General features: G+C 40.3%; 1 protein-coding gene across 7 annotated transcripts; it reads left to right on the top strand.

Annotated features, from left to right (window-relative positions):
• Positions 1-217: 217 nt before the first annotated feature.
• On the top strand, positions 218-22,589 carry PER3 (period circadian regulator 3). Of its 7 annotated transcripts, none has more exons than XM_050982321.1 (21): positions 218-430; positions 1,500-1,651; positions 2,182-2,297; positions 3,132-3,333; positions 4,396-4,444; positions 6,206-6,348; positions 6,709-6,787; positions 7,378-7,484; positions 7,718-7,874; positions 8,732-8,837; positions 9,223-9,348; positions 9,880-10,006; positions 10,921-11,062; positions 11,677-11,804; positions 12,253-12,456; positions 13,076-13,324; positions 13,841-14,577; positions 15,684-15,849; positions 16,404-16,584; positions 17,249-17,399; positions 18,714-22,589. In XM_050982321.1, the coding sequence occupies exons 1-21, from the start codon at positions 246-248 to the stop codon at positions 18,813-18,815; spliced, it is 3,609 nt and encodes a 1,202-aa protein (XP_050838278.1). In that variant the 5' UTR covers positions 218-245; the 3' UTR covers positions 18,816-22,589. The 7 variants fall into 7 exon arrangements, 6 of the variants coding, with proteins under 6 accessions (XP_050838278.1, XP_050838279.1, XP_050838277.1 ...); XM_050982322.1 differs by having other exon boundaries at positions 13,073-13,324; positions 16,407-16,584; XM_050982320.1 differs by having other exon boundaries at positions 13,073-13,324.
• The last annotated feature ends 1,242 nt before the right edge of the window (positions 22,590-23,831 follow it).

The raw sequence follows: 23,831 nt of genomic DNA, 5'->3' as shown, positions 1-23,831 counted from the left end.
CCCTTTAGCGCTGGGCAGCTGCGAACTGAGGGGGCGCAGCGCGGAGCCGGCCCCGGCCCCGGCCCCGGTGCCCACTCGGCTCGGTGGAGAGCGGGTGGGGGGAATACCGCTCCTCCCACCGTCCCGTGAGGCGGCGCGTGCTCTCCCTGCAGCACCGGCGCTCGTAGCGCAGGCCGAGGGTCCGGCCGTGCCCAGGTGCCGCGGCAGCCGATGCCCCCCGTGCTGTGGCGCTCAGCGGATCGGGGATGGACGCGAGCGAGCGCCGAGGCGCGAGCGCGGAGCACGGCGCGGCCCGGGCCTGGGCTGGGGCCGGGCGGGAGGCGGCGGCGCCCAGGGGGGCTGCGGGCGCTCGGTGCGCGGCGTGCGCGGGAAGCGGCCCCGGCGGGACCGAGCTGCACAGCCCCGAGTCCGACGGCAAAAAAGCCAACAGGTACCCGGGCAGCGCGGGGATGCGCTCGGCGGGGGTGGGGAACGGGGAGCCGGGCGCTGCTCGGGCCCGGTGGCTGCGGGGCTCGGCGGTCACGGGCCGTGTGCAGGTGCGGTGAGCGGGAGCTGCCCGCAGCTCCGGTAAGCTGTGCCGCCTCCTGAGAGCGGCTGAGCCGTGCCCGTCAGGGACCCTTGGGTAGCTTAGATGTGTACCTCAGCTAATGAATATTTAGCAGTACCAAAACATCAATTACTGAAATGACATTTTTCGTGAGAGTTCGGAAATTCAGCAATTTTTTTTTTTTTAATCTAAAAAAGAGTTAAAGAGCTCTAATGTATGCAGCGTTGGACAGGCTTGTGAAGTTACCACGCAATACTTACACTTATGTAATGATTTATATAGTAAGAGTACGATACTAATGACACTGTCGCCTGGAAAAATGTTACTAAAAAAATGGGGTTCATATCTTATCTGTAGGTTTAGAATCTGTGATTTGAGGATATTGACTGCTTGTCTTTTAGTCCGTGAAATGAGCAAATGTAAGGAGAGGGAGATTTTATCTGTTAACCATTCTGCAGCTGTTGAAGTCAACAGCTAAAAAGTATGACGAAGACTCTGAAGTCATGAGGCCTGAAATCTTTTCATCAGGTGTATTTTGAGGACCTCATGGTTCCCTGAGATGCTTATAACCAGGTACAGCCTTCAAGGCTCGAAAACCTTAGAGAGATCAATAATCAGCATTTATTAATTATTTTAATACCTGTGTTATTTAGAAAAGCTAGAGTAAGCATCATCATTTTTAGTTGCTAGGCATCTTAGCAAGCTGAGTGGTTTCAATGTGACTTTGCCATCCATGACACTGGAGGTGGGAAGGAACAAGGTAGAGGAAAAAAACTTCAGTTGCAAAGAAGTGAGAAGGAAATTTAGTGAATGAGGGTTAGGACATTCCTGGATATTACATGACTCTGCAGTCATTCCCATAAAATGTTAATTTAGGGAGTAATTTTAATTGGGTAGTAATAAAACAATCGACACCAGAGTTCTCTGGTGAAGTTTAACCTGTGTTTTACAGTGAGCAGCTGAATTGGAGCCAGTCACACAGAGATATGATGATGATGATCCAAGAAATGAAAAGGTGTTTGCCTGAGGAGAAAAGGAGTTCTAACAAGCCCAGCACCATCAGTGCTCTCAACTATGCCTTGCAGTGTGTCCAGCAGGTCCAAGGTACGTGTGGAGAAAACCTGGAGAACAGCATGGTGTGCATAGATGTGTGTGGCAACAAGTTGCATTTAAATTATCCATTCCAGTTACCCAGAAAAGAGTTGACTTTCTGAAGCACTGTGGCTTTGTTGCTAGTTTTTTGTTAAGCAACAGTGTTACCTCTTCTGTTGAGATACCCCCTACTGATTCTCTTTAAGAGGTGCCTAATAGTAACTTTATGTATATTAAAATGGTATTCCCATCCCACTTTGAAAAGTTATTGGTTAGTTTGTGTTTCCCCACAGAACTAAGTAGCTAAAATTGTATTGCTTTTTCATGCTTGTATTCTGTAACAAAATGAGATTGCTCCAGTAGTATAATCAGTATTCCTTTTCCCTTTGTCACTACACAGACCTTCTCATCCCACCTTGGACTTCACCAAAAAGATGACAAAAGTACAAGGGCTGTAAGAAATATTTTCAAAGTAGTCTCCTTACTGACTTCCTTGTGTTTGTTTTGCTTTTTCTGTTTGTTTTTTTTTTTTTTTCAATTAGCAAACAATGACTTTTTCCAGGCTCTGAATGACCGAAGAGTGTTTCAGGCAGATGTGGTGACATACAGCATAGAAGAATTGGTGGCAGTTGCATCTGAACACACTCCAAAAAACACTGTAAGAATTCAGGCCCACTCAAGGAGTTCATTCAATTTCACTAAACTTAGTCTCCTAACATTGTTTTGTGGAAATAGAGTGTGTGAAATTGAAAGGCCTTTAAATTTTAGCTAGACAGACCTTCAGGTTTTTAAAGATAAATCAAGACTACATCTTATCTGTGCTGTGTCAGTACCCAGGGATAGTGAGTGAACAAATACTTTCTTTTTCTTTTTTTTTTTTCCACCAGAAACAACAAATAGCTGTTTGAGAATTTATTTATAGCAGAGTAATCTCTTGAGACAGAGAAAGATTTAAAACCAATCAGATCCATATTTGTGAGGGACTTTTGGTTTCTATTTGTACTCTGCATTTAATTTTTTTCTCGTGTTTTGCAATAGATGTCATACTTTCTGACTCTGCTTTAAAGAAGAGTTTCTTGAAATTCAGTACTATTGGATGATGTATCAAAAATACTGCTAATGCTTGAAAAAATGCAAAAAAATATTGGAAAGCTCTCAGAATGTTTCTGTGTGTGGAATTGTGATGAATCCTCTCAAATTTGTGGAGGAGTGTGTGGAGTGATAACCAGTCATTCAGAGCAAAGACAAGCATTAATCGTTTTGAGAAGACTAATGCAGTGTAATTAGCATTTGTAAATCTTGAGTACACTGCTGCAGCACTGGAGAGTGTAGTGGATCACACACTACCCAACACAGCTTTGAACCTCAGCCTGAGGTTGTGGTGTGTGGTGGTTTGGGGTTGGTTGTTTGTTTTGGGGCTGTTTTCCTTTTTATCCTTGTGTTATCACTGCCATGTTTCAGGCAATGATTGCCTTTAATGTTTGTTTTCCAGGACACATTTGTGGCTGTGTTTTCTTTGCTGTCTGGACGCATAGTGCATATTTCTGAGCAGGCAGCTTCTATTCTGAACTGTAAGAAGAAAGTGTTGGACTCCTCCCGCTTTGTGGAGCTGCTTGTCCCTCAGGATGTGAGTGTGTTCTACACACACACTGATCAGTCTCACCTGCCCCTTTGGAACATGGAAAGTCAAACAGGTGGGACATGGCAATGCTTGTAAATGCTCTGTGTTTGTGTAAATCTGTGTAGATGCTCTTTCTGTCTTTGCAGAATGAGGACAGAGTCGTTCATTTGAGATGCTTATGCTAGCAATGTGCATCAGCCTCATATGCTCCTTTTCAGTTTGAAAACGAGTGGCTGTGGGACCAGCCCTAGCTAATCTCCTAAAGGCTTAAGTCTTACTTGGGGTAAATAAAAGGCACATACTGCATTGTTTCATGTATCATCTTACTCATTCCAAATACTGCTGCTTTTTAAAAAGAAAATAAGTCAGATTGTGAGCTTCAAGTTGTTTAATCTACACCTCATGGTTGCTTAGGTGCTTTGTTTTTATGGTCCACTCTCAGCTCATCAAACCCAAGTTTTAAGCTGATTTGCAATTTAGTGCTGGATGTGTCTGAACTGAGACTTTTGAGTCCTGTGTTATTTGTGAGCAGTTCAAATGTAGCCTGGAGGCCAAGGCTGTGTCTTTGGCCCACCTTGACATGGGGCTGCTCTGGCATCAGTTCTGAGAAGTCCAAAGTCCTTGGTATCAAAAGATATGAGACATCTGGAGGTTTTGAATGCCAGGGATTCCACAACTTGGATGCCAGTGTTGTGCCTACCCAGCAGAGCAGTGGCACCCCAGTGGAGTTAGGGTTTTCTTGCCTGTATACAGTTTTTGGTACTTGGCTCATAAAACCAGGAAATATCACCTTTCCTTTTCACAGTGATGCTCTGGAGAAAATTGTTTTTTGTGTGTTGATTGGTTGGTTGATTTGTTTCCTTTTTTTTTTTTTTCATATGCATTTCCTCTAAATTTAGTTCTAGGTCAGTGATTTCTCTAAGAGTGAGTGGACTCTCACTCTTAGAGAAAGAAGAGATAACATTTGAGGTAGGAGCAGACTGTTGAACAGACAGTTCAGTAGCTTATAAAAAGTAGGTTGTGAAACTTCAGTCTTGCTCAGAAAGTCTGGAGAATGCAGAGTTTAACATAGTTTTGATAGGTGTGACCTTTTGAAGGATATTAGCTGATACTTTCAATGTGTTCATCTCATTAGCCTCTCCGTATGAATATGCCCAGGTGAAATCCTTTTTCTGCAGGATCAGGTAAGTGCTTTATTCCAGTTCTATTTTTGTGAAGGCTGACAAGGGGTACAGCACTAGCAGAAACTGTTCTGTTGTTATAGCTGACCAGTGTGAGCTCCTGAAACTCCACTACAGAATGGGCTTTCTGTGTTTACTGTTGTCATCCAGTAGCACATTTTGAACATCTTGCCCAGAGTGATGCATAAACTTGCACTGGGACAGAAGGAAAACTGTTTATACATTTTTTCTCTTGGGCCTATTGGTTTCCTTAAGTACTGTCATGCAGGAGAATGATCTTGTGAGAAATTGCTGCTTCCCCTTTTACTGTTTGAGAGTGGAGGCAAAAAGTGTTTGCTTGAGATTAAGATTGCTTGAGAGATTGGAGCAGAAGCCTTAATGGAAACTCAAGTCACCTCAGTCCCACTGTGAAGCCTGACTCCTGAGGCTTGTGAAGCCTGACTTGCTACTGCTGTGAATGCTGTCTGTTAGTACCTGACTAATCTTAGAGCTAAAAGAGGGAAAAAATTGAGATTGGCTTTCAGTCTTCAGTGCAGTTCTGTCCCAGACTCATTGATCTCTGGATTTCAGTAGGAACTGTTGACTTCTGAGCAGACAGGACACTTTGTCCATCTTTCAGTTGATTATTGATTCATTCATGTGTTTCAACAACCTTAGCTCTTAAACCACCTTTGTCTCTTGAATTATGTAAGGGCACCTGAAGTGAATATAGCAGGACAGATAGCAATGTTAGGTTGGAGGAGCTGTTCCTTGGATACATAACTAATTTATAACAGTTTTTCTCATTTTATAACAGTTTTTCTCCATGTTTTTGTACAACATCTGTCTCTACTTTCCTTATGTAACAGATCTTTTGAATATGTTGGCTTTACGAGTAAAAATATTTTTTCACAGGCACACACTCTAGGCTTAAGTAAGAAAATGTTTTTTTATGAGTTAGACTTCTGCTGTATCCAATTTCCATTTGTATCTTTTGTTTTCCCAAAGACAGAAGTGTCAGAAGTAGTTTTTATGACACTCACTTCACTTGCTTCTCTCTAGAAACATTTTACAAAACTAAGTGTGCAATAAGAAAGTAACTTTTAGTGTAAATGGTAATCTTCAAAAATGTAACTCAATTCTTTCTGTAAGAGCTGGGTACAATATTGAAATTATAACAGGTGGAAAGGTACTCACAATGGAAAGTGCAAATTGTTACCACAGCTGTTACAAAGCTGTGGCTAAGATGTCATCAAGAACATTGTGTGCTGCTACCGTTCAAAAACATTCTAGGAAGACAAATTCTTATGGAAGATAGTCAAAGAATAACAATGCACCAAGTCTGGAGCAGTCTTTCTTACACAGATCTGTGAAAAGTAACCTTGAGGGAGACAGATGTTTGAAATTTTTTTTTCCTAAAAGTGGTACAGAATAAACCAAGCAGGAAAAGAACTGTTTAGCTTGAAGGAGAGCACAAAACTGAACGAGTGGGTTTTGTGAGTAGACCTGGACTGGGAGTTAGAAGGTAATCTTTAACCATTAGAGTAGGAGTATTTCTAGACTGTCTCTGAATGTAAGTGTTGGAGACAAAACACCTACTTGACTTCAGCTGGAGGGAGATCAGTGTTGCTGAGTGTGTTGACCTTGGATCTCAAAGGAGTTGTGCATAGGACCTGATTATTTGGGTTTGTGCTCAGCATAACTTCTCTGGGCAGGGCTCTCAGCCCTGGCACACAGTATGAGAGCCTTGAAACCATGGTGTTAATCCCTTTTGCTTTTCCTCAGGGGTGGGAAAGATCAAGAACAAGAAGCACGTTGTTACCCCTTCCGAATCACCCCATACTTGGTCCACGTGTGCACTTCTGTCCATGTGGATGCCGAGTCCTGCTGCTTAGCTTTGGCTGAGAAAATCCACTCTGGATATGAAGGCAAGTCAGAAGGTTCCAGTAGGAAAAAATCCAAGCCAATGAAAAACGCAGTGTATGAAAGTCTCCTTCCTTTGTTTAGAGCCTGTGCTTGGGTAGTCTCACCTGTGTAAGCTGTAGCTTGTGTGTGCATGCATGCAAATCCAGAATATCTGTGCTGCCTTTGCCAGGCCCCAAAGCATTTGACCTCTACTTGTTATTTTTGTTTTTGAGAGAAGTCTGTAGTACCTAAAACTATGTAACATTTCTATGAGTTACTGGTTAAAAAGCAGCAAACAATTATAAAGTTTAGGAACCAGTAAATATCATGAGCAACAGTAATGCCCAAGTTTTCTGTCTTAGTGCATATTTTATTTCTATTAGCTCCTCGAATTCCTATGGATAAAAGAATATTCACCACCACACACACCCCTGGATGTGTTTTTCTGGACATAGATGACAGGTAAGAGATTTGAGTTTTTAAGACCTGTGAGGTATGTATGGAGAGGTAGAAAAAATAATGTAGTGATGCTGCTGGAGACCCAAGTAAAGTAGCTGAACTGAGCAATTGGCAATATGTAATGAAACCAAACAGTTTTGTGTTAGTCCACTTGTGGAAAACACCTCACACTCCACAGATGTGATCTCTTTAGATGGTTTAAAACACATGTTAAACAGAACTGCTGTCAGTTTTCCTTATCCAGGGCAATAGGGAGCTGTGGTAGCATCAGCAGTGGAAAATGAGCATAATTACTGACATTGTGCCTTTGACTCGTTATCTTGAAGATACCTTTTTTTTCCCTTTTCATGTAAACCAGCACAAAACTGCCTGCAAATGTGAATATCTGTTAAATCTCCAGACACAGAAATGTTTGTCATGGGTATTTATGTGTCAATATTAAAGTGCAGGATTATGAGATGGGTTGGGAAATGTTCTGGTGCTTTAGTTAATTTCACTGTAGATTGTGCATGGGCACTTCACTGATTAGCAAAGAGTTAAGGATGGAAATAGTCAAAATTATATTATAACCTGTGGTAATGTTTGGGTTTCAGAGCAGTGCCTTTGTTGGGTTACTTACCTCAGGATTTAATTGGAACATCCATACTGATGTATTTGCACCCAGAAGATCGTCCTTTGATGATCACTATTCACCGGAAAAGTAAGAGCTGCTTTTAGAGGAATTTCTGTTGGTTTTATGATTCTTTATCATATTGCTTGACACGTGACTGATCTGTAATCTAGACAAAAATTAACTAATTAACTCGTGCAGTCAGTTTGAGATCAAAGCAAATTCAATCCCAAAGTTTTAAGAACCCCAGTCATTAGTGTTTGTGCTTGCACTACTGTCATAATGTCAGCTAAACCTTCTTTCTTGATTATGTTTTCTTCCAGTACTGAAATTTGCTGGCCAACCCCCTTTTGAACATTTACCTATTAGATTTTGTACTCAAAATGGGGATTATGTCATACTGGACACCAGCTGGTCCAGTTTTGTGAATCCTTGGAGCAGGAAAGTTGTGTTCATCATTGGCCGACACAAAGTCCGGACGTAAGTCACTTGTGGAATTGATCAAATAAAGAGCTTTTCACTGATAACTCTGCAAAACAAAACAGTCTAAGTACTGAACTAGGGACATCATTTGCTCTTGCTGATGTGACAACAGCCTAGCATCTGTCTTCTGACCATTCCTACAGAACAGCATTAGTCTTGTTTATTAAGAGTGAAAATAAGTGAATTACTTTGAAGTAAAAGGCAAAACTAGCTTTTTATTTCAGCAGGTTTTTGCATATAGTTGATGTCCAAATCAAAATACCAGTTTTAGATGACCAAAAGCTAAAAAGCAGCATAAAATTAATCACTTTAACAAATAATTACCTGAAATTCATTCATGCTCACCAGAAAAACCCAGTAATTGACCTTATTTTGGTATATTTACTCGATACAGCATTTAAATATTTACCAAGGAAATGTCTTTTTAAAATGCAGTTGGTATTGAACATATAAATTATTTTTTCAGATGTTTCTTCTTAGTTTTCAAGAAATTTAAAAATATGATTGACTGCCTTTTTACCTGGATTCTCTTAAAGAAAATGGCTTTTGTGAATGGCCTTCTGACTTTGCAAAGTGATCTTTTGTACAAGATTTTATGGGGTATGAGTTTGCCTCCTGAGTGAAGGACACAGAAATGCTTGTCAGCCTTAACTGGTGTCTCTGCTGGTGTATTGACTTCTTTGGAGATTCCCTGCTCTTAGAGCAGCTCTGGGGACAGATGACATTCCACTGTGTTGACTGAGCAGAACAGTCAAAATAATCAAAAATCAATTAAGAATCTGTTCTAAGTGTTTGTAGCTATCTTTTCTTCATCACATGAAAATGAACAATGAAATACTGTTGGCTCTCTCCAGAAGCCCTCTGAATGAAGATGTCTTTGCCCCAAGAAGTAAAGAAACAAGCAGCGTGGAGAAAGAGATTAGAGAATTACAAGGACAAATTTACAAACTGCTTCTGCAGGTAAAGAAGGCAAAAGAATTTCAGAACACAGGCTGGCCTTCTTAGTGAAGGCTAAAGAAACTTGAGTCTGATTAGTGGGCTGTTTTGAGGATGGTCTTTTAAAAGGTCTGGAAGGAAGTTTCTACATGGATACAGGCCCAGCTCATTACAAAAAAAAATCAGTTTGACATTTTTGCCAAGTCTTTTATGTTGAAAGGTAAATCTGCATCTTGAAACAGTTTGAAGCGTGGTAGAGAATTCTCCATAAGCAAGTGGTAGAGCCCAGACACATTCTGACTTTTCACTTGATTGTCTGTTTATTTGAAGTTCTGTGTTGCAAACTATGTTGTTTCCTTCACTTTGTTCTCTAAGGATGATTTTTAATTTTTTTTTTCCTCTCATACAGCCAGTTCACAGCAATGTTTCCAGTGGTTATGGAAGCCTTGGAAGCAGTGGCTCTTATGAGCACTACATCAGCATAGCATCTTCAAGTGACTCCAATGGGAATTGTGCAGAGGAAACACAGGAACCAGTAAGTCTATAAATGTGTCACTGCCTGCAGAGTAGTGAAAATGCACCTATAAAAATGAAATTGTTTACTGTGTACATATGTGCTTCTCATCATGTATTTTACTGAAGTGGGAAGAATAAAGCCATGTCCAAGCTAAATTGGTTGATTATAGAGTGCTGGCTTTTGTTTTTTTCTCTTAATTTTGCTGACTGCTGTAGAAGAGAGTGGAAGTAGTGCTGTCCTAAAACAAGCATTGCAAATACCTTATTTCCTTGTGAGGCTCCTGAGTAAGTCATCAGCTTATTCTCACATTCAGTGCTTGGCATGGGTATTAAAACATTCAAATGCTGAGGCTGTTTGAGCTTTATCATTCTTAATTTACTTAAATTAACCATGATAATTGGATTAAGTAAGTTTACAAATACCAATAGATACCAGGCTTAGGCTCATAGTCTGTTCCCTTTCAATTTGAAGAATACAAGTATCCAAGTCAGCTCCTGTGGCCTCTTTGTGCTCATTTTATTCTGACTTTGCATTTTTATGTGTCTCAAGATGACATTGCAACAAGTTTGTGCAGATGTCAACAGAATAAAGAACCTGGGGCAGCAGCTGTACATTGCATCAAGGAGCAAGCCACAGAATGCAAATGAACAGGCTGTGAGCTCAGAAGTTTTGGGAGGTAAGTTAGTGTAGTTATGATCCTTAAGGTAACATGAACTCCTATAAATCTGTAGCCATGAGTTTGGCTATTGTGTGTTACATTGGAGAACTTTAGACAGCATTTTTTAAGCATGGCCTAGACATGAGAAGAAGTTTGTTTTGTTTAAAACCCAAACAAACAAGTTCCCCAGTACATCCCTAAAAATAACCCCAGCAGATGCAATAACTTTTTAACTCCTCCTTGAAATATGGAGGAACATATCTTTCTCTAGGTTAACAAACTTCTTTTTTATACTTTAATATTTTCTAGTGAAAATGCACATGTGCTTGTAGCAAGTAGTGTGGAAGCTCCCCTTGGTTACTTATATGTGAGCTCCTAGAAACAATCATAGGCTGAACAATATGGCCCAAATTCCCACTGAAGTTGGGGTTTAGTTCCTGAGTGCTTCATGTTATATTAATGCACATAATTTGCAGTTTGTATGTGGCACAAATGTATGGAGAAACCTGGATTCTCCCTCAGATATCATAGGAATCTGTATTAAAGCATTTTGCTCTGTGATAGTCTCTATTAAAATTAACTGCTGGTGTTGTCCTAGAGGACTGTACTGTCAATATTGATAGGACTGTGGCCAGTGTATTCATGATATACAAAACTGTGAATTACTGTTAAATAATGGGGTGTTGGCTTTTTTCAGGCATCTTTCCCCCTCTCCTTCCCACGCCTCAAAACATATAAATTGAGATAAAAATGCAGAGTAACTTTGTAATGAGAGCTATTCTTCATAGGTCCTTGTATATTATTTAGTTTACAATATTTAGTTACCTGTGTGTATATGTGTGTGTGTATATATATATATATATATAATATCTGTATGAGGGTAGTGTTTAGATGCCCTTGAGAGGAATATTTAAAGGTTTCCTCCGTTCCAGGGAAGAGGCACCCTGCTTCCTGTTTTCTTCAGACACTGAGAGGGGATAGCACAGAACCAGGAAACACATTTTATGATGATCCAAAGAAGACTCCTCATGTTCCTTCCTATCAGCAGATCAATTGTGTTGATAGTATCATCAGGTAATAAACTATGAAAAATTTTAGTGATACAAATTTAAGATTAACTGGTAGAAAGTAAATATCCAAGTAGTTTGCATTAGCCTTAAACTGCCTGGCATTTGAGTTGTGAGATAAATTTGGGATTGTTTGTAAAGTTTTCTGCCTCTCTGAGCATTGGGATGGATTGCCCAATCTGAATTACACAGTAAAGAAAAGTTTAGGACCTAAGATTCTGTTTGTAACTATTTGTTGACATCTGTCATTGGTACAATACGAATTTAGGTGAATTTTGATGGTCCTAATATGTCAGTGTCTTCTCATTACACACTGTGGGAACATCCATATAAAACAGAAAGTTGATATAATTTATAAAATGTCAGTATTTTTTAACCCAGTGGATAATGTAATCTTTTTTTCTTTTTTCTTCCCCCCCGCCCCCCTTAAAGAGTGATAGATTTTATTTAAAATACTCCTTGGAAAGCAGATACATGTCCAGAACTTCCTGCAGTGAATTTAAAATACTAGTTAACAACCTCTGGATCTCCAGTTTGGATTGTTCAAATGTTTGTCTCTCCAAATGGAGAAAAACACCCCCCAAAGTAGAGAGAGCTTCCTGTGATATGCTTTCATTTCAGATATCTAGAGAGCTGCAGTATTCCAGCATTGAAAAGGAAATGTAAATCTTCTGCAAACACATCATCGTCATCTTCAGAAGATGACAAACAAGTCCAGCAAAGTCAGCAGGAAGTCAGGGCATTGGAAGGTAACACAAAGTGTACTGACCATCATATTAGAACCACAAAAACTGATTTGGGTTTTTTTTTATATGTCACTTTTGTGTGTTCCAGAGTTTGTCCACTTTTCAAGCTGTTGTGTTGCTAACAGTATTTTAAGAAATATTTAGTAAATATTTGCCTAAATTGCCTAGATCTCCCAGTTAAACATAAGCTAAAATGTTCAGTCTTTGAATGCATCAAAAGAACTCTTGTTTGTTGTTGTTAAATGAACCTTCTGTTGCTCACTCATTTTATGCCACATTTATTATGTGCTGACATTGCACTGGCATTTAAATACTTTTTTTAGTATATAACACTGTCTTATTTAATAGTCTGCATAGTTACTGGTTATTTCTGAACCAGTGAGACTTGATGAATTGGGAGCAGAGTGCTTGGAATGGAATTCCATGTAGAAACTTTGTCATTTGCCAATAGATACTGCTATGCTGTCAGCAGTTGAGTCCCACACGCCAATATCTGCTGGTCTGGAAGAGACGCTGAAAGACCAGACAACTGCAGGCATGGTGGGAGCTCCTCTGGCAGACCTGACCCTGTCCAACAAGGCTCCAAGTGTCATATCTGTCACCAGCCAGTGCAGCTACAGCAGCACTATAGTGCATGTCCCACACCCTGAATCAGGTACTGTTCACACTCACAAAACACTGATTGATATTTCAATTTACACAATGTTTCCAGCCTGAAGTACACGGTGAGAAAGTTTTGTTCCTTTAAGATACATCTTCGATGAATGTGAATTCTGAAATATTCAAGTACTTCTCAGGGTGCTGTGAAGAAAAACTTGAGCCTGGAAGTTTTTAGGGTATTTTAGTAAAATAGTTTTAACAGACTACACTGTTTCCTTTCCCCTTGAACTTCATTGTTTTGTTTGAGGTATATGCAATGTGCTTTTGGCCATTGAGAATTCAAATAAAAATTACTATGGGGCCACTGTTACTTCATTTTAATGCACAAAGAAGAAGAAAAAAAAAAATCATGTGGCTGCTATTTTACTAAGAAAATATGAAGAAAGAAGTGCCTCTGACTTCAAAGTGAATTTGAAGTTTTCCAGACCATGCGAAGTAATTTGCTCAATTGATGCTAGTTTAATTATATTTGAGTTGAAAGGGTGCTTTCTCCCCATGCCTCTGCTCAGTAGCTCAGATGAGGTTGTTTTCTGCCTAACACCCTGGGTTTTGTGGTAGTTGACACCAGAAGGGCAGAGCAGAGAGTGATTTGTTTTCTTCCCTCTTCAAAGAAGTGACTACGATGGAGGATGCTGCTGTTGGAAGTGAACAAATCGAGCTGCCTCCTGTGAATGCTCAGAGTCTCACAGTGTTGCCCGAGGACTTTAGGCCAGTTGGGCTGACAAAAGAGACGTTGTCAGCCCACACTCAAAAGGAGGAGCAGAACTATGTGGACAAGTTCAGAGAGAGGGTCTTGCTCTCTCCGTTTAGGACTTACCTTCAACAAGGAAGTGGAAGTAACAACAGACATTCCTGTGGCCAAGGTAGGCAGCAGCTTTGAGAAATAAAGAATTGTTAAATGATTTACAAGACCAACCTGGCCATGAAGTCTGGTTCTGCTTTGTATAATTCAGTGAGTGTCTTATTGTGGCTGCTTACAGAATGCTTCCTTTGGATTGCCAAGATATGACAGCAGGTTGCCCACACAGAAAATCTGCTCACTCTTGGATCTTGCTGTCTTAGACTTTTCACAAAGCAGATAGTTATTGCAGTAAAGCCTGCAAATCCCAGGTAGTTTGTTGCCTCCCCCTGCAAGAACATGAAAGATCTGCTTGGGATAAGCCAAAGTGATCGATAAGAAAATTGATGACATGAAGGAAAATATTGTAGATATGTCAGCAAATCCATCACTGGTTTATGGAAGAATTATCCAGAGGAAAGTCAGCTCTCTGGCTAAGCCACAGTCATTTATCTAGGTGTTTTTCTTTTTTTTTTTTTTTTTTTTTCTCTTTTTTCCTTGTTTTCTCATTTCAGTGAATATGTTTATTTTTCTTCCTCAGGTGATTCCCCTTCAAAACAGATGAGCCCAGCTAACTGTAAAAAAGGAAAACATGGAAAATTCAAGCGCCAGAAACCTCAGAGACAGTGCTCAGATAGCCACTCTACTAGTAAAAATAGAAATAGTCTTCCATGTGAGAAGAGAACAAGTCAGAAACAGTTGTTCTCTCCCTCAGAAGTGTCCTATCTGAGCTCCTCCAATCTGAATGTCCATCCTCCTGTGGGATTTCCTGCCTATTTGAACCCAGTGTCTACTTTTCCAGCCTCTTCTGGAGGAGAGCAGCTTGCCCTTCGCTCATCACAACCCCAGTCCATGTCTTCATCACAGCTATGCTGTGGACCACAGTCATACCCAGTCTTTTATCCCCCAAACATAGGCACATTTATGGCTGTATTTTTTCAGGGTGTCCCCATGTATGCTCAGATGCCTCAACACGTCTTTCTCCCTAGCCCTCAGTGTGTTTATCCCCCCTCTTCATATCCATGCACCATGTTACCTCCAGCACCCCCTCCTTGTGCTCCATCACCTGTAGCACCATGCTCTGTGGATCAGCCCTTTCCAGCCTCTCCTCACTCATCTGTGGAGGACCAGCAAGAGGGCCAGTGTGACCAAGCCCTGCTGCTGAGCAGCTCAAGGAGCAGCTCCCCACTTCAGCTGAATTTGCTTCAAGAAGAGCTGCCAAAACCTATGGAGCTTTCCATTAGTGCTGATGTTAAGCCACATGCAGAAGATAAACACGTAAGTAACAAAGGTTTTTCAGGTAGAGGAGAAACTGACTTTCACAGTGGTCTGATACCAAACCAGTGGTGATGATCTGTGTGTCAGGGACACAGATTTTGTTAGCTGCTTTTTCTGTTGGCTGTGCTATGTAGGCTGCAGGTCACAAATAGCACAGGAGATGGAGAAAGCAGTTTATACTTGTGCTTATGGGAAATTGTACCAGTACAGTGTGGGCACTTAGTAAATGACAAAAATGTGAGATCTTCTGGTCTAGGCTGCCACAAGCTGCTTCTGCTGAGCATTCTGGCAGCAGCCTTTTCAATGGAACTGTCAGCTAGAATTTGGGGTTTGGGGCTTTTATGCATGTGGAACTCGGTTAGCGTTGCGCAATTTGCATCCTTTTTCACCCAGTCCCACAGTCTCTGTGGAGAACCAAAACAAAGGGAAGATATTTTTCTAATTACTCCCTCTGTCTCCCAGGGATGCAGCTAATGAAAGAAGAACAGGGATCCGTGTGGGTCGGTTTCCAAACATGGGCATAGAAAAGGCCTCTCCAACTTCCGCGGTAAACTCAGAGGCAGGAATCTGAGCTCTGCAGGCAAGGAAAAAAATGTTGCCTCCTGAATCCAGATTGGGCTGGAAAGGCTGGATCAGCTGAAACTGCAGGGTAGGGTCCTGAAAGGGGAGCTGGTGTACCTGGAGCTGCTGAAGCAGTTGCTTCGCATAGTGAATCAGGGGAAGACTCTCATTTTCCCTGTAGTGCACCTTTGCTTGATGTGTATGGCTGCTTCATGCCATCTAACAGGATGTGAAGGGAACTGACTCCTCTCTTGTCAGCAGAAATTGTTAACTTTATGCAACTATACAATATCCTGACAAATTGGGGAAGGATCTACAGCAGAAAACCAGTAAACTAGAGTTCAGATGCTTGTTGATTTTCACCCATGAAGAATGTTATCCTGAGTTCTAAACCGCCACTCATTTTCAGAGCTAAAACCTCCAAACCTGTTGAATTGATAGGAGAACTTGGTCAACATGTGACAAATGCAATAACTGCATGAGTTTCCTTTTGCATACTTAAATGTAACTTCTGTGGATGTGTTGGATCTGCTTTTTGTCTCCAGGATAATGATCCAGAAGATAATGGTAAAACTGCTGCTCTTGAATTTCCTGACCGCTCCTTGTTGGAGGACTCACAGTTGGGTTCAGGCTCAGCAGCATCAGGCAGTGGATCAGCTTTATCTGGTTCTTTAGGCTCTAGCTTCAACGAGACTTCTGGTCATGGCACAGGTAGGGAGGCCCAAGATTTAGGTATTTGGTGCTAGATGGCTTGCTAACTAGAATTAATAGCAGGATACTGTAGTGGGGATGGGAAATCCATCCAAGCCTTTACTTCTCACCAGCCTTCAGTGTTTGAAGCCAAGTTTGTTTCAGTCACTGTAGTTGGAAATGTGAGTCTAAGAAGCTATTCCTTCAACCTGGAAGTCGCTCTTCATTTTTCTCATTATCACTTTTGTCTGCATTAGACACTACTTTACATCTTACTTGACTAAAGGTGAATCTGCCCAGAGCAGGACCTCTCAGTAGCAGAGAAGTTGAGCCAATTAATTTTGAGAAAAGTTGAATAGAGCTTTGAAGATCTTGAATAATTTGAGACAATGCACTTTATCTTTGAATTCTCAACAGGTAGTAATTGCTAGAGCAATCATCTGGGAATACTTGTGTTTGTATTACAGAATTAACTTGCAGGAATACACTGGGGGTGATGCACTTGTGCTGAATTACTGGGATTTTCCAGGCATCTGCCTTTTTTTTTTTTTTCTTTTTTTTATGGTCATTCTCAGCAGGTAGTGGGAAAAGCAGCAAGTATTTTGCCAGTAATTATTCTTCTGAAGCTTCCAAAGAAGAGGAGAATCAGGAAGCAGAAGAAAAAGGGACAGCTTATAAATCGAAGCATGAGTCATCCTGGGTGATGATGGATCACACACCTGAGAGATTTCTAATGAATTACCAAATGCCAAACAGGTTGGAAAACATCAAAAATTTCTGACATGTAGATTGGAATTGTGCATGGAACTACAGGATTAAAGTGAGACTGTGGAAACAGCACACATACCAATGAAATTTCAAGGTGTCTTAGATTTTTGGTGCAGTTTAGGCCTGGCTATTTACTTACTTTTATCTACTTTTTTCCCATTTCCCTGTCTGTTAAAATAAGGTAACATGTAACCTTTACTGCTGAAGTATTAATGGGATTGGTTATTATTAATGGGATTGGTCCTGTACTTAGAATGCATAAAAGGGTGAAACTACAGGTTATTTGCAAGTTGCTTGTAATTAACTTATATATATATATATAAATATGTATATATATATATGTATATGTATATAATTTTTAATTGGATTCCATACTTTAAAAAGCACCACATAAAGCCATGAAACAAAAAAAAAAAATCCACACCAAACAATGAAAAACTTCCAACAAAACCAACAGCAAGCAAACCCCAGACTGTGAGCCCAGTGTTGAAAGCAGCCTTACAAAGCAAATAAGGTATGAAATACAGTTCCCTTTCAGCAGCTGATGCTGTTTAGGCTTCAGCCATGGATTGTGGTGAAGAGACTCTCACAATGTCAGTGCCTGCCTTGCTTGTGTACTACAGCTGTGCTCACAGGTGTCCCTTCCCTGCAGAATCAAAGAGGAAGTTCTAAAGCAGGATCTGGAGAAGCTGGCAGTCATGCAGAAGCAGCAGCCTTGGTTCACAGATGGGCAGAAGAAGGAGCTTGCAGAGGTGCACTCGTGGATCAGGACCCAGACTGTGCCCCTGGAAATCAGCACCCAGGTGAGGAAAGGAGCTGCAGGTCCCTCCTGCCTTGGCCAGCCCAGGCATTTCCAGCCAGGGCCATCTTACAGGGCTGGCTTATGGGTGTCATGATCTCCTGTAAGGCATCTAGAGTTGGTTTTTTCTCTTGGTATTAAATCCTTTGCTCTTTTTCTTCTAAAATTGTTGCTGTAGTTGAATAGCATGTAATGCTGGGATATCAGTAAACATTAGATCAGGTATGTTCAGGAAGCTGAAATTGTAAGAAACACAAAATAACTAGTTTTTTGTAGGTGTATTCATTCATTCAATCTTATACTTCATTATTTTAGCTGGTATAACTCTTGGGCACTCTGCTAAACTGCTTCTGGTTTGCCTTGATGTGTGTTAGAGAATGTCTTAATCAGTCTAAAGGGCTCCCAGGTGCTATGGAGAATGGCAAGACTGATCTAGTCCCACAAAGACTTAGAGCTTCAGTGTTGTACAGAAAATTTTAAGCCTGTGTTAATGCACTTGTGCACCAGAAAAATCTCTTGTCTGTTTTAGCATTGCATGTTGGGCTGGGGTTGTGAAATGTGGTGTTCTGAGATGTGGTATTTATTCTTAGAGAAGAAAAACTAAGACATGTATGTCCTTGGCTATGGAACAAAACTAGAAAACTAGTCTTTGTTTTCCTAATACCTCATTGATAACATGTGCCCTGTTGTGGTTAAGAACTCTGTGTTTGATTCAGATAGCAAAATTAGGTCCAGTGATTGTGTGGAAAATTCTGTTGTATGTTTATAATCTCAAATGTTAGGAAATGTATTGGTATGTAAATATCACTATTTTCTATCTAAGGTCCTGAAACTGTTCCTAAGCAGAAAGTCATGTTTTCCAGTGCAGATTGTGATTTTGCAAATATAACCAGGCTTCTGACAGTAGCAAGAAATACAGGACTTCTGTTTGGAGAGTTTGTTTCAGTATTGTACCATTTCTCAAGAACAAGAAAAATATTCTAGCTGTTTATGTTGGTCAGTGTTGTTGCTGTTCAGGCTGCAGTCCAAACCTTCAATAAGGAGCTTGCTTATAAAGCTGAATGATAAGGTCTTCAAATTCAAGGAATCCACATGCCTTTTTATCTCCAAGGTAGAACTGCATGTTCCACTAAGCAAATTAACTGATCTCTGAGGCAAGGCAAATGGCAGGTGTATAATTAATCTCTGTTTTTAGAGAGGTCTCACGCCGTTGGTGAGAAGTTTCAAGAGATTGCAATGTGTCATTCCATAGGGTTTGACCCTTTGAAATATACTCATAAAAAGAATTTAAACTACTATTTCTTGCTCCTTTCCAAAGGGCTGTGTTACGTGTGACAGCAGGGAAGGAAGTTGTGAGGCTGCAGTGGCTGATGACAGCTTGGAAAACAAGGGAGAGCCACCTCCAGCCCTGCCACGCTGAGGACATCAGCCCCTGTGTCAGTGCCACTGCTTGGTGTCATTCCCACCCTGTTCCCTCTGGCTTTGCTCCATGCCAGCAGTGATCTCCTTGGCCACCTGTTACCAACATGAGCAGTCACACGTGAAACTCCATCTCCCTCCATCACCCCTCCACTCCTGGCATGACTCTGAAGACAATCTTTCAGTGGGAGGCTCTTTCACTTTCTGACCTCATGGAATGGGTTATGTTTGTAACCTTTAACTGCTCAATGATGAGCAAAATACAAAGATTTTTTTGGTTTGGGTGTTTGTTCTTTTGAAGTTAGCAAGTAAGTGTGAAAAGATGCAGTGTTTAACAACCTGTGGTGATGAACCTACTGATCAGAGCATGTTTACTCTCCAAGATGGATGTATTGAAGCCCAGCTACAGTACTCTTCATTTTTGTTCAATATAAAGGTCTAAACTAAAGATCCAAATAATCTGAGGCTCTGAAATTGAAGTAGCTGGTTTGAGAATCCAGTGAGCTTTTTAAAGAGCAGCTGAAACTGGCTGGGTTATTCTGCATCAAATGCCTTTTGCCAGCTTGTGCCCATCGAAAAGAAGTAAACTGAAGTGGAAAAAAAGCAAATTATTCCCTATGTTTTTTGTGATGTGTGTTTTGGAGTCAAGTTGTTTTACAGCTTTTGATTTTAAAGCTGTGTTTATCAAGACAGATGTATAAATTAATTAAGGATAACTGGTTTGCAAATACAGCAGAGATGAAATTACAGCCAGCAATTAAAAAAAACCCAACCAACCCAAAAGTATCATTCACAGGCTCTGCTTTTTAAAAACAGACCCATGGAAAATTTTCTCTCTCAAGGCAAGTAGTTATCAATTAAAGTAGTTACATGCAATCTTTTATCTAATATTGGTAGTACTTGGGAAGATGGGTTTTTATCTTAATGTTTTCTTTGTTGAGTGGTTAGAGGAGTTGAATCCAGACATAACAAATAGGAAATTATTTGAGCAGTTTCTCTGATTTGTTTTTGTTGTGGTGATGCCAAAACCAAAAAGAATTTATTTCATTTCTTCTGCTTTCAAAACTCACGTGTTGTGGAGGTAAACTTGAGCATCAAACCATATATTCATTATTTCTTAGCACTGTTGCCTTCCTGCATAAGATTTAACCTCTTTCATTGTAATGGAGTCTCTGGCTGTTGAAATCCATGGATTAAAAAGGAGTTTGTAGTTCAGAATGTGGTAACCACTTCCAGTATGTAAAAGGACTTGTTCTTATTAATGTCTCAAAGTGCTCTTCAAACAGGACATGCTTGGCTGAAACCCTTGTAAATTTTGTCTGATTTCCCCTCTGTTTATCAAGCTGGATGTAATCAGATTTTCCTTGTGATGTTATTACTCACCTTGGCTTTCTCAGCAAAGAGTTTTAGAATGTAACACGTTATTTACCCTTTTGTTCTGTGTAATCCTTTTGCTGCTGTGTGAAATATTTTCATTTCTCTAGTTTCAGTTACTGGTAAGCTTCAAGTAAAATACTGTGATCTGCAGGTCATTGAAGGAAAACTATATTTATCTAAAGGTTTCTTTACTTGCAAAAGTCAATCCAGTGATAATCTTTCTTGTGAAAGTTTATTTTAGAGAAAGTTATTTTTACAGAATTTTGAGTTTTCAAGGCTAATTTGGCTCAGGCAGAGTTCTTTTTATGGATTTTGGATTTTATCAGTGTTTTTGCTTGCTCTGTTTATACCTGTTGGTTTCTATTTATTCTCAAGCTACATTTCTTTGTCTTTCAGCTTTTTCAGCTTGAACTTGTTTTTTTATTTCTTGTGTTGTGGATCAGCAGAGGTCCACACATCCTCAGTACTGCTTGTGTTCAAATTTCAAACACCTCTTAAAATAACAGACTTCAGTAGGTGTTTACATGTAGCAGGTCATGTATTCAAGTAGGAAGATGTGGGCAATATCTTACACCTTTCCTAGTCTTTTTACAGCATTTTCCAAACATGTTATTCTGCTTTATGAGCACGCTGCCTAAAATATTTGCTCTAAACCTTGTAATCAGATACTTTGTGTAAGAGTTCTTTCTTGATTGGGAAGCTTCTTAATTAACTTATCTGTCAAATTAGACTTATTCACTTGAATTCTTTCTACTTAACTGTGCTTAAATTAATATGATTGCTTCAATGCATTTTGAGATTTAGTGAAATAGATTGAATTGAATATTTCAGTTAAGGGCAGCTGTGTCCTTCAAAATTGCTTGGAACCCTAGGCCAGAAGGAAAGTTATGATAACAGGAGACTCTTTTGTGTACATTATTTTTGTTTCCTGAGTTAGAAAGTTTTGTTTATTTCCCAAGTATGAAAATGAGCTGATTTGTGATGTCTTAGCAGGCAGACATGTCATCTCTTTGGTAAAACAGAGAATTAGTTCAGGAGAATGGCAATATGTACCTAACACTTGAATAATGCTTTTTGCTCCATAGGTCCATGAACATGTCAAAAAGATGACTATTATCATCCCAGCTGTATAAAAAGAGGCAGAGACACAAAGGTGCATACCCACAGTTTATTCAAAACTCAGGAGTAAAATTTGGGAGTCTTCACTTGCTGTATCCTGTGCTGTCTTTGCTGCAAGTGCTCGAGGTTCTGTAGAACCTGATCATGTTACCTGTGTTTCTTGTTTGGAGATGTTAACCCTTCTTGTACTCCCTGCTGCTGTGAATTTGTGCCCATTAGAATCATTGAGCACCAGCCCAGACAGTTTTTGAATTGCTGTGAATACCACAGACCCTCTGGCCATATATAATGAAAATTCATGTGCCTGGGAGTTTGAATTCCAAGTTTGTAATCCTGGCTAAATCTTAGGTGCAGGATCCCTTCTCTGAGGCTACACATTTCCTGGATTATGAAAAAATTATGGTGTAGGAGAATAATGTAAGAGGAGTGAACAGATGAATCAGTGCTGTGTGATGATAAGACAATTATTTGCCCAAAAATCAAATGGTCTTGGCTGCAAAATCAGCAGGTTTTATCTCCTTAGGATAAAAAACCCCAAACTTTCCCAAGGTACTCTTTACCCTGCTAGAACCACAACTTCATCTTGCAATGAAATGCCTTATCAAGCCTTTGACCTCATTTCCATAAGTTTTCAGGAACTGGCAGTTGTTACTTCAGCTTGTACTCATCTTTCAGTCTCTGTAGTGTGCTGGAGTGATCACAGCAAGATGCACTTCTGCTCAGAAAGGCCAGTGGAGGGAGTGTTGCAGCTTGAATTACACCTGCTGTTTTGTTTCTGTGGCTTTGTTTTGCCTGGCAAAATGTTGCAGACAGTTTAGAGCTGCTTGGAAAATCACTTATTTAGTGGTCAGAGGGAAAACATGCTGGTACAGCACTGATGCAGTTACTGCCCCCTGTGGGGGTGTCAGCAGTTTGGAAACCCTCAGAGGATTTTGCTGGCAATTTTTTTGTTGTTGTTGTATTCATAAATGTAGAATTATGTTTTTAAAAGATGAGTTGTTGTGCAGATATTTTCATGGCATTGCTATGAACAGAAGGGACCCTCATGTATTTTTACAGTGTGGTAAATACTTGCTGAATGAGTAATGTATTGGTAAGTTTATCTTCCAGCTCAATCCAGTTTTGAATCACAATTGAATGAATTTTTACATCAGTTGGTAGGAGTATTTTATTGAAACAATATTCAGCTGTGGTTGAATTTACAGTTGTGATTTTAACTGTACACTTTAAAGGAGCATCTGATTTTATAAATAAAACTGAAAAAATATGCTGCAAAGAACTGTTCAAATGTGTGTTTATTTTGTTCTTGGCAATATATAGAAAATATACTTTTAGCAGAACCCTCAATACCTTTTTTGCTTGTAGATGGGTTGGGGTACAGTGTCTGTGGGGTGGTGGGTACAGTGAAAATGGCCATGTTGTGGCCATTGATGATGTTTTGTTCAGGGGTTTTGTGGTTGGTTGGTTTTTCAGTCACTTCACCTTGCTAACCCCAGGATATGATCTTTCTTTTCTAACTGCATCCCACAAGGGCAAGGACTTGTTTTGTGTGAAATATTATATCTGTATCTCTAAACTGCTGGGATTTGGCATGCAGGACTTAAAGCTTCTCTCTGTGGACTTTTCCAAAACATTTTTTGTTCTAGAGGAAGTACAGAGAAAAAATTCCTAGGTTTAATTCATGAACATGTCTCATAGAGCAAGGAAGTTCTTAACTAATTGCAGAGCAACAATTTGTTCATCTTTTTCTGCTTTAAGGGACATAACAGAGAGATATGATTGATAGTGCTGAAAGAAGCCTGCAGGAGAAAGGCAAAATCACTCCAGGGGAAGTACAAGGTACAGAACAAAAGTAGCATCATACTGAATGAAATTGGAAAAGAAGGAAGTAATCTTAGATGAGTACATAACTGAACTGCTCCTGATAAGGTAAGTGATGCAGTGCCTGGAAATACAGGCATCTTGAGAGTAACACTGGATGTATCATTGATGTGAGGGTTTATTGATTTTTTTAAGGGTTATTTGGCCATTTTAAGCATTCTTGAAAATCTGAGTCAAATTATCTATTTGTTCCGAAAAATGAGGATAAATGAATGGGCTTGTGAAATGAAAAATGTTCAGGGTTGGATCTATGTTTTTTTTCAGAGATCTGGGCTCTTTCAGCCTATCCACATTTCTGATCCTCAGTAGCAGTCATCCTCCTGGCAGCTCAAGCCCTGGCTCACAGCTGAGAAGCTGCAGTTACACATTTGTGTGGATGTCAGAGGTGAGCTGCACCATGTACTGCTGTATTTTTGGCAGATGGTGAGAAATTGGACCTGTGATGCTTAATCATCCCATTCTCAGAAGTAAGGGGTCTGTGTTTTCTGTAGTAGATTTGCTTCAGAGCAGCCTGGGCCCTGTCAGGGTATCCATCACACCCTGCTCTGAGCTCTGCCTGCTTGGCTCCCAGCTGCAGCTCCAGTTTGCCCTCTGCTCCTCTGCCCACGGGCTCAGAATGCTGCTGGCTAACTTCCCCAGC

Source organism: Serinus canaria, chromosome 21 (assembly GCF_022539315.1).
Source record: "Serinus canaria isolate serCan28SL12 chromosome 21, serCan2020, whole genome shotgun sequence".
NCBI classification, from domain to species: domain Eukaryota; kingdom Metazoa; phylum Chordata; class Aves; order Passeriformes; family Fringillidae; genus Serinus; species Serinus canaria.
Note: the sequence above shows the minus strand (reverse complement) of the source record. Positions and strands in the feature narration are given on the sequence as shown.

Bases quoted from the DNA above. Each gene is read 5' to 3' on its own strand.
- PER3 (XM_050982320.1), top strand. From the start codon at position 246: ATGGACGCGAGCGAGCGCCGAGGCGCGAGCGCGGAGCACGGCGCGGCC. The intron at 1,652-2,181 runs GTACGTGTGGAG...TTTTTCAATTAG, and splicing joins GTGTGTCCAGCAGGTCCAAG to CAAACAATGACTTTTTCCAG. The intron at 17,400-18,713 runs GTGAGGAAAGGA...TCCTTTCCAAAG, and splicing joins CCCTGGAAATCAGCACCCAG to GGCTGTGTTACGTGTGACAG.